Below are 11,462 nucleotides of genomic sequence, written 5' to 3'. Positions count from 1 at the left end.
GGGGGGGACTTGAGGGATAAGGGGTAAAATAACTTTTTCTACACTGTTTGAAGTAGGAACTTGAAACTTTTAGACATGGTAGATATATGTATGGGGAAGTGCACCAAACTTTCAGAATTTTGATATGACCTCTAGGGACAGGGCAAGAGGGGTGGAGTCATGAGGGTCAATTGTTTTTTGATATAGTCTTTTAGCATATGAAATAAAACATAAACATGAGTCCTACATTTTACAGTAATTTATTTTTGCATATGGTAATCAGGGGCTGGGTGTGGGGCTGTGTTAGGGGTTACTTTGGGGGGATAGCAGGGCCATCTAGTTTCCTGATCTATTATCTAAGATGGGACATCCTGTAATGGCCCTATTACTATTAGCACTTTTTACAAAAAAATTAATGGACGAGCTATGCTGTTCTACAGCTCTTGTTTAAAATTTATTAATCCCTTAAAACTTTATTATCTTTAAAGTTTATGTTTTACTAAATGGAAACTTCATACTGTATAATAAGGATACCTGGGGTGGTCGGGTGGCTTTGTGGATAATGCACTTGTCTTTCAACGAGGATTGATTCCTCAATTGGATGTGAAAAGAGGGGGTCACCTGCCCGACCACATGGGTTTTCTACGGGTACTCTGGTTTCCTCCCACATTACCATCAGGGCCGACAAGAGTGATCAATATAGGTTGAAATGACTTTTTTTCATAAATGTTGTAAAATAAATAAAGTTCAATCTTTAACTCATTCACCCCTGAAATTTCATAATGAACTATTCCAACCTTTGATTTGGAAGAGTTCAAATGTGTCTTCAGGGGTGAATGAGTTAAGATACCTGTGATATTTCTTTGATTACGCACCTACAAGTGTTCTTGATATGCATGTGAGAATTTCTGCAAAATATTTCTCTATAAAATGATTTACCAGCTATGTAGTAAATGATATACATGTACATTGATATTTAGATTGAGACCTTTTTTTTTGTTTCTTTCTAGATTGCTGCAGGATCTGTTACAGTACTGGGCATCATGGGAAAGATCGATGTCGTTGACAACGTGACGGGCAGTCTCAAGTTGCTTTGAAAGTCTTCGTACGATTCTGGTATGGGAATATATCTTGCATATGACCATGTTGGCCTTGCTTGCGCTGTGATAACCAAGTACAAGACTCTCTAATGCTAAAAGATCTGAATCATTGTAAGTCGTACCGGGGAAGGGAGCAACAAAATCAATTTTCTGAAATACTACACTGAACTTCAAAAATTCAATCATTTTCATTTTATTATTTCGTTTTGATACTCTTGTCTTAATCACACTAAAACAATTACAGTACATTCTGTCGAAAATGGACACCCTTGGGACCACATAATTCAGCTGGTGTGCAGAGTTCCAGCTTGTAGAATATACGTTTGCTATACATTGTCATCGTCTGAACCACCACTCTGGATTGGGCACTGTCGAGATTGTCAGTGTGTGCTGCACCATGTATTCTTGGTAGCATACGTTGTATAAATGCACAAGTGTGCCCGACACAGGAATACAAATTTTTCAAGTTAAATCTTAGTTTTCAAAGCACTTGAATGTTATTATATGACGTCAGTGATCTGGTTCAACAAGGCGATTTTCCACTCAGAAATAGCAATAAAGAGTTTTGTTAAAACTTGAGGCATTTTAAGAAAGACGGAAACACAACGTTTGGAATTTTCTTGTTTTAAGTCAAATGTTTGTTTTATCGAAAAGCTACAACTGGCTATATGTATGATGGGGAATGTAATTAGGTAATTACTGATTACGTCTATTCCACAAATTAATCAGGATGTGGGGGAGTGGTTGATGGGGTGGGGGGTGGGGTGGGGGATGTGTTGCGGGAAGCACCAATAATCGGTAGGAAATGATTGGTGTGTTATTTAATTAACATTTATATAACAGGCCTAAGGAAAAATGGTAGTGGAGGTCACAGCTTCTCTGACCCCGCCTCCCCACCTCCCAATTTAAATTATATATTTCTTTCTGGGATAGCGAACAGCTCTATGGCGGAGAGGAGTTCTTTAAGTTAATCAGAATTATCTTACATTGTTTTTTATAGTTACTGGCATTATTTTGTATTGTAGTCCCATTTGATAAAGATGTATTGCCTATGTCAAATTGTTATCTTTTAGTCTATTGTTCTGTTGTCTTGTAAGTATTATGTGAAGCTAACATTTCAGTTGTGGGTTTTTTCCACTGATACTGACTGTGTTATAAAATATTTCTATAAAAAAAATGTATTTCTATAAAAGGTTTAAACAAAATTAAAATCACTTGACAAGCAGTGGTGTTGTACCAGAACATTTTTTTCAATATTTATAAAAAAAAAATGAATTTTGAAAACTTGCATTAATGACTAGCTAAGCTACCTTTCACCACTGTAGACTATAATGGACTTATCCAGATCAATACATGGTAGAGTTGATTAAAGTTACATAGGGTTTAAAGGGTCAAACTTGAAAGCAGTTCACACAGTTGCCCATTATCTTTATACAGCAGACTGTGGAAAAAGTCATTTTGGATATTTGGCAATTTTCACAACTGATTATGAACAATTTGTAAATGTTAACATTGCACAGAAGAGTCTGTATAAATAAAACAGATTTCATGCTGCAATTCTTTTCTCGTAACTAGCAAAAATTTAAATGGAATGGAACTTGCGCACAGGGTTCAAGTTTGAGCATGAGAGCTGATTCATGAAGGCCTGTATTCTTCGAGTCCAGTTCAATGGTCAAACATGCGTTTTGTGCTTGGACCAACTTTCTTGCAATTCGCTAAAGTCATGGTCAAAAGAAAAGTCTAGACACTGAAACAGTATCTGTTATCAAATCTCAGCTTAGTTCCTCCTAGCACAGGAAATCGAAAACACAAAAAGGAAAATTGAGAACTTTATCAATGGGACAAGGAATAGGGCTTCATCACAGAATCTGAGTTTGAGCATGAGACCTGTTTCTTGAAAACAGGGCGAGGTTATGGGTGTTAGGAATGCTTGTATGATTTAACGAGGTAATATGATATTATATATATGTACCGTGCTTTAAGTTATTGTTGATATTATGTGTGACTATACTTGTGCGAGAGTTATAAAATTGTCATGGTATGTCTCCTGTTATAGTGTTCATTTTTAACTATTTCGTTCCATTGAGATCAAGTATATGTTTATGTATAGAGTTTATATCACCCTGGTAAAATACTAGCCGCTTCCTATCGTCTCCGCTAGAGAGAATTTCTCTTTAGCTCATACCGTAGAGCGTAAGACTAGTAAGGCCAGAGGTCCCGGGTTCCACTCCTAGTGCAGGCATTGAAAAAATAAGGACCTCTGTTATATTTAGATATTTCAATTTAGTGATTGACTCACTATAGTCCCATTACATGCCTGGAGAGGCCATTACCCAGGAAAAAAAGACCTAGTCAAAATGTGTTTGTTTTTTTGTTATTCTGTTAATGCGATATATTTATTTTAACAGTTCTCAATAACAAAAACTGAAATATGATGTCATATTTGGCATTTTACATGAACATTTTAATCAATAACATCAGGACAGATGATATTTTTGAGAATTGGTCCTTATAGAGAATCCAGACTCTTACAACACTTGTCAACTCTGTATCCATTAAATCAAAGATCTGTACCAGGTGCAAATAATTTTTATCAATAAAAAATGCATCAACCATTATAATAAAATCTTAGTCATGATTGTTATTGATTTCTGTCTGGGACCAGCATTATGTTAGAAGTGTTTCACAGATACTAACATAATTTGCTAATTACAAATTGCATATCATGAATTTATTATTAATTGGTATTTTCTGTTTTCATTGTAAACTGCATTTATATTTTTCTTCAACAGTTGTATTTTTCTGTCAATGTCTTTATGAAATTTTCATTTAACAGTGTGACCAAAGATCTTATTAGTCAGATAATGAATAAAGATGAAAAATTAAAAATGCAAAAAGGAATTGAAATGATTTTTCTTTTCATGAAATTGACAGTAATGATCACCTATTAAAAATATTAAAGTGAAATAAGTCTTTACCCAAAACTTAGAGATCAGTAAAGCAAAGCCTGTCTAAACAGAATACCACAGACACCGAAATATTAGTCTAGAATAGATGAGTTTTTGGAATAATCAAGTAAACAACTTTAAAACATATGCAGCCGTTATACAGTGTCAAGATTAGACTGGCCACCGTCTCTAGAATATTGAATTATTAAGAAAAAAGTTTAACTCAAAAAGTTCTTATCACTTGGATGTCTGATTTTAGAGTTCTAAACTAGGGGGAGATAAACTAGTAGTAAAATGCAGCTGAGAAATTCGTCATAAAATCTTAGGGGCTGGTAGCCAGTCTAGGTTCAGATAAGCAAGGTGACAGTTGAGTTCAACGACCAAAAACTGAATATATATTAAATATACAAGAATTCAGGTTAACAAGGTTTTACTGTACATAAAGAGGACAAAGTGGAAGTATCACATTGGCGTATGTTTATTTGAAATTCTGAGCTTGTGCTGTGAATAAAGGTGATCATGCATCTTGGAGAAGTTCCAGTGGTCACACTCAGTTATGTTCTCTACATCCAAGGCACATGTCACGACAAAATTGAAGGTTCAGTGTGGGCCATCTTGTTTATTATAAACATACATATGTGCTATATTTAAACTAATAAAGGACCTGCTCACTTAGCAATTTGAGAAAATTAGAATGTTTGCAGAAACTTTTAAAGTTATATAAAAAGTAGCTATAATATACACTTTTTACAAGTCGGCAAATTATGGTGAAGGGATGGACGTTCAGATCAGAAAAATAGATAGGGGATGCTTACAGTACAAGGGATGGGGTATTATAGAAGATGTCTTTATTATGTAAAGATCTGTTTTATTTTGTTAGTTTTAGTTAAAACTTTTCTGTGTTCTTGTGACCAGGAAAGTGATATGACATCCTTGTTTTGGATTTATTCGATTTCCTAGTCCTTTGATATTTTCAAGTTTGTTGAGTAAATTAAAACTTGTGATGGTGTAATGGGAACAAGATGTAGATCAATATAAACTTTATACAAGTATTGTTACAATTAGTTTATTAATTAATTGTGAGAGAATCAAAATAACTTAAACAATGGCAACAATCAATACACATTAGAATAATAAATCATAAATTTAGCATAATGATATTCTTTAGCATTGGAGAATTTGTGTTGTTGTCTGTCTCGGATAAAAAAATAAAAGAGTGATTTGAAATTAACCAAACAATGAATCACAAATCTGATTAAGGTAACGAGTCTCACCATTTTTGTCTTGCCACTACGAAGTAGCGTAAGCGAGACTAAGGTGTTGCTTTTCTGACGACGACGGCATCAACATTAAGTTTTTGCATTTAACTTAGTTTCTCTGAAAGTATAAGAGCTAGACCAACCAAACTTGGACCAAAGATGCATATTAGGTAGTAAATCTCATCACATGCATCAAATGCTTGATGCAGTCTACCTTTCATGGTCCATTGACTTTGTCAGCATCTCCATCGACATTAAGTTTTTGCTTTTAAGTTAGTTTCTCTGATATGTGCATTGATGGTTGAAGCGGGGCATGGGAGAGACACATCAATCCCAATGGCTTGTTTCTCAGTACACAGATATTAAAAAGTTATTTTCCTGCTAAATGTTTGTTATTTACAGGGATGATTTCAAAATTGTTAACCTGTCTTTATGTGAATGTAGTGGAAATAAGAAATCTAACAGGAAAATAAGGCCTGTTTACTGTAGGAAAGTGGTGGACATTCTACCTTCAGGCCATTCCTAGTGATTCTAACGCCTGGTCTGTGTTAGCAAAACTACTCTAAGCTCAAGTTGTATGCTCGTTTCAACTTTTTGTAAATCAAACAACTGGGTCAAAATTAGACCTTCAAATTCTGAAATTATCTCTCTCACTTGAACAATGGATTGAGCTTGTTTGAGTATATGTTCTAAGTCAGAGGATGATGAAACAGGTGGTATGAATCGAGAGAAACCGGCAGTTAGTGGATATTGAATAGATTTGTGCCATAATATAAATATTCTTGTGTAGCCGAGCATTAGCATGGCTTTGTGTCTTTTGTACTACTAGGGTGTACCTGTGGATTTTTATTTTTAGCTCACCTGGCCTGAGGTTTGATTATGTGAGTAACTTTGATCTACTTAGAAGATCACACATGGTCAAAATCTCAATAAACAGAAGGTCAAGACACATGCTGAGATAAAGGGCTATCAAATTTTGTTCAACTAAATGACCTTGTTTGACTTTCAAGATCACAGGGGTCAAATGAGTTTAAATCTTTTAACAGGTTCTTTTGAATGTCTTATAGTGACTTGTCAAAGATAATGGTATTTTGCCCGTATCTTTATTTTAATCCACTTTTAAGTTATTAAGGTTACAAGTGTGAGATTATTACCAGGTGAGCCATGCAGGCCCATTGAGCCTCGCGTTAATTTATGTCGCAGGGTTTCAACTGGAAATTTCGAGTTATTGGATAATCTTATGCTATTAAAAATCTAATGAATATCAAGTGGAATTTTAAACATGACCATGGTATAAAAATAAATCTGACAATGAAAAAAGTTGTTAGGATAAAATATTAAATATTTCCATGTAGGTACTGTTTATTGTTTACAGAATTTATTGTCATTCAAGGACAAGTTTCAAATTTTAAATTTTTAATATAATTATATGGAAACATTCACTTGAAATAAGAAAGAAAATCTCACAATATTTATTAGTTTCCTTCCCACATTATATGAGAAATTCAAAAAATATTTGATGAAATAAAATCATTGTACATGTATATATATTTATTAGGAATGGTTGATAACTGTTATGAGAATGATGCTATATTTGTGTTTGCCAAGAGTCAATGTAATAAATTCTTCAGTTAGTTATTTTTTAGTGTTATGCATGTAACTACAATCATTTAAAAGATGTTGAAGTTGTTGGAACTAAATGAACAAATTCTGCAATCAATGGGGAATCTGGATATCCCGTAGAACATGGAAATAAAATACCATGACACCAAAAATCGACTTAAAAAGATCAGCAGGTAATCAATATCCAGGCCATATTTTCGAGGTTTCAATTTCGCAAGATGTTCTGTAGTTTTAATTCAATTGCCAGAGTTATCTGCCTTCCTTTGAAGGGAAAGATGTTCAGCAAATTGATCAATATCAATGTATTGAAAAGTGTATGGTTAGAAAATAAGATTCATCAAAATTATTGCCGCTTTGTTTTCCCTAGTTGACAATCACATTTGTTCAGTATGGTTGAATAATGGTTGACTAACTTTTATATACAATTGTATTGCAGAATCCAAGTATTCATTGTTCGAAGTTACAATATATATTCTACAATGTATAAATGTGGTATTTACTTAGCATCCATTGTTCTGAATATCGTGTGTTTCACTTAAGGTCCCAAATAACCATTTCACAATGTTCTGCTGTACCTAAAGTCACAGAGATTTGAAAAGTGGAATGGATTCTTATCGAGTAGTATAAAATCATGGAAGACGTACATTTTACTAATTAACTTAATAGACAGTAATAAAACTGAATTGTTACAATGTAAACCTGATGACAGAATGTTTCGGGAACATTGGTAATCCCTAGGTCAGTCTAAACTTTACTTTGGGGAGGTATTTTTAGCCCACCTACCTAGGTCTGTCTAAACTTCACTTTGGGGAGGTATTTTTAGCCCACTTACCTAGGTCTGGCTGTTCAAAGGATGGTTAGCTTGATAGTTTTTAACACGAATGTTTCATCTCATGTATTTAAAACATTGTTGAAACTCAGAACCACAAGTATATGGATAGGAGTTCACTATAGTAATCACTGTCTGTCCGTCCACAAATTTTGTTCCTGGCTGATAACTTTGGTATTTATTGACCGATATACATGAAACTTGGTCAAGATGTTAAGTTCACAAAAATACACATTGTGGTAAAAAGTCAAGGTCAAAGGTCAAGGTCATTAGGTTCAAAGGTCAAAGGTCAAGGTCAAATTTTACATCTTTTCACTGATGAACATTCTGTTATGACATTATGAAGCAAAGTTGATCAGAATTAAACAAGTGGTCAAGGTCATTGGGTCAAAGGTCAAGGTCAAATTTTACATCTTTTCACTGATGAACATTCTGTTATGACATTATGAAGCAAAGTTGATCAGAATTAAACAAGTGGTCAAGTGACCAAAGGTCAAGGTCATTGGGTCAAAGGTCAAGGTCAAATTTTACATCTTTTCACTGATGAACATTCTGTTATGACATTATGAAGCAAAGTTGATCAGAATTAAACAAGTGGTCAAGTGACCAAAGGTCAAGGTCATTGGGTCAAAGGTCAAGGTCAAATTTTACATCTTTTAACTGATGAACATTTTGTTATGACATTATGAAGCAATGTTGTTCAGAACTTAACACAGAGTCAACTGACCTTAGGTCCAGGTTACGGGTTTCAAAGGGTCAAGGTCAAGTTTTGTATTAGGGTCACTGGTTAATGGTCAAGGTCATTTGGGTCCAAAGGTCAAAGACAAAGTGGATCTCTGACTTTGACCCTGGCTCTTGATGGAGGTATATAAGGTTAAATAAAACAAATCAAAGCTAACAAATGAGTATTGCACCGGTATTTACATTTCTGTTAGCCCAGCAAATATGGAGGTGGAAGGAAACAATACTCACATCATAGTACATGTAAAATGTATATTTTGCTTCCTTGCGATTCTTTTTGAAGTCCACATATCAAACGTCAAGCTCAGCTATATGGGCAGATTGCTTCTTGATGATTATGGGGGATGTATTGCCACAAGACAGGGCCCTTACTGACCTGTCAGTGTTCTAGTTGTATTTTGAAAATATGTATTGACTGGTTAACCCTTTCACCCTTGGGTAACTTTAGTAGACTCTACCATGCATTGATATGGATGAGTCCATTATGGTCTAAAGTGGTGAAAGGGTTAAGCGAATCAGCCTTTGAACAACGTATCCCTGGGTAATATTGACAGTGACTGATGATCTGTATTATAAACATGAACACTTGGTATTAAAATTGTATAGACAAGTATTGAGTGTCTCTTCGTTTTCTTCTGCTTTACCTTGTTAAAAAATAAAATCTAAGCTACACTTTCGGTATGCTTGAAAATTCCGTTGCATTGTCGTCTGTCCAGCCAATCATGTACGAGAGGTCGAGTAGAGGACCTAATTAAATCAATCGTCAGTAACAAGAAATGTCACATGGTAATTCACTGTGATATGTAAATGTGTAATATATAGATTAAACAAGTACCATTCTAGGTCAAAGTCACTAAAAGAAAAGAATGAGGATATATTAGTCATCAAAACTGTTTGGGTAAAGGGCTATCAATGATGGTTATATAACCCATATTGAACCACTTTCAGGGTCAAAGGTGTCAAACGGATTTCAAACTTTTAAACAACTTTCCCAAAACATTTTGTGTCACTGAGCAGTATAATCCATCGGCCAATCAGACAGGAGGATTCTAACACCAATGACCTTGACCTTTAACGGAAGCCACAAGTATAGGTGTCCTCAGTTTAACCAAGTACTAACCCCATGAAGTTTAAATATAAGGGTAGAAACTGTGGAGTTACGGAGACAAACAAAATTATAGAAAAACGGAAAGACCTACGACCAGAATGGCTTCAAGATTACATTTTTAACTCTGATAAATGCAAGCATATAGTTAACAAGAGTACCGCACTACGTGTGGCGAATGCCACGGCGTATTCCTTTTACAAAATGTAAGAAATTATCGAAAAGCTGTACCACGTCACCTCAGTGAAGCGGAACTATTTCTTGGATTTGGTGAAAGGGGCAAACATACTTAAGTTTACATCACTGGTCAACAGAAGGAGACTTTATCAATGGAAGGAGACATGTTCCTTAAAATACCGCCTAACTGTATAGGGATTGCCTCCCTTAAACCCATTCGGACAATTCATCATGACCAATAGAAAATTAACGAAACTCTTCCTAAATTACTGATGAAAATTCAAACTAAATATTTGTATAGCATAAAATAAATGTGTATATAATTAATTGATTGTATAGAAGTTGTCAATAACTCAGAGCACAGTATGGTAGGTATGCGTGTATTTTTCTCAACTTCAAACCAAGCCTTTGCCTGTGTATATTGTAAATGCTTACGAAATATCATCGAAATCAAATGATATCAAAGCAAGTTATCATCTGGAAACCAAAGTGCAAACGGACGAACATCAAATTTTGACAGGTGTTTATAAAGGTCAAAAGTTCACGTCAGATTTTCAACAACCAAAGAAACTGAGATTAAAATTTCTAATCAAGACAAAAACCAAGATCAAATATTGAATTAATTTTATTTCAAAATATTGCAAGTTTTGAAAAATTGCATTTTCTAATCAGAAATAACCGTGTATACAAATACCTTTCGGTGATCAACCAGAAGTAAAACAAAACGTAAACAAAACAACAAAAATGTGCTATAGAATGTACGTTACACGATAAAGATACGGGGGAGGGGCTTCCTAGTCACTGTATCTGAACTCGCTGTAGGGGAAATTCCCTGTTAATGGTCTAAACATTAGGATAAGTCAGTTATCTGTAATCCTATTGCTAATCCAAGGAGGGACACTTCAAAATATATACCTTGGATTAAACGCTATTGAAATTTCTCCAAAAGTCTCAACTTCCTAAGTACTGTACAAATTTATATTTGGGTGAATATTGCAATTTATAATTATAAAAAAAAAAATAGTATCCAAATTGTCCGAGCAAAAAAAACAACCACCAACTCAAAACTAGTTCTTATGAAATCTACCCTTTTCTGGTTCAAGAGTCCCGCCCTTTCACCATATAATTATACTGACAATTCGACAATGTCCTTAATGACTATATTCGGATAGTTAGGAAAGGCTATGCAACCATTATAGTCTTCCAAAATTGCTAAGCAACCAGGACGATAATTAGATTGGATATGGAATGTGTATTGAAAATCTTCACACATTGATAATTGCTTGAAGTGAAATTGGAAATTGAGTGCAGAATTCGAAAAAAAAATTGCAAGTATGGTAAAATGTTGCCGTTTCTACAAAAATACATAGAGATGAGCAGGATGTCACTGCACTTACAATGACGTGTTCATCACAATGTGTCAACAATTAAATAAAAAGTACAATATATTTACTTAATGTATATTAATGCATATAAAAAATGACAAAATACAACAAACTATCACAGATCAAATAGGTCATCAATTATCACAGTCTAGATTGCTCATTATCACATTACATAATTATTACAGGTAAATGACTGGACATTTTGTCTATGTTCCGAACATATAAACATGCAGGCGCGTAGCTAGCCCCTTTACCATGTGTAAGCCCCGACATGGGTTTGCCAAAGGCACCCCCCCCCCCCCCCCCCCCCCCCCCC

At 34.6% G+C, this 11,462-nt stretch overlaps 1 protein-coding gene across 2 annotated transcripts in view; it reads left to right on the top strand.

Annotated features, from left to right (window-relative positions):
* The window catches only part of LOC110465815 (probable peptidyl-tRNA hydrolase 2), a 32,498-nt gene that overhangs the window by 6,760 nt on the left and 14,276 nt on the right, over positions 1–11,462 (top strand). The window contains exon 6 of one of the 2 annotated variants that reach the window (XM_021521918.1): positions 990–1,095. In XM_021521918.1, coding sequence (XP_021377593.1) covers positions 990–1,076 — 87 coding nt within the window. In that variant the 3' untranslated portion in view covers positions 1,077–1,095. Of the gene's footprint in view, positions 1–989; positions 3,238–11,462 lie in introns of those variants that run through there. The other variant, XM_021521917.1, reaches the window with a different exon arrangement.

Source organism: Mizuhopecten yessoensis, unplaced genomic scaffold, assembly GCF_002113885.1.
Source record: "Mizuhopecten yessoensis strain PY_sf001 unplaced genomic scaffold, ASM211388v2 scaffold11101, whole genome shotgun sequence".
NCBI classification, from domain to species: Eukaryota; Metazoa; Mollusca; class Bivalvia; order Pectinida; family Pectinidae; genus Mizuhopecten; species Mizuhopecten yessoensis.
The sequence above is the reverse complement of the archived record's forward strand: the minus strand, read 5'-3'. Positions and strand labels throughout refer to the sequence as shown.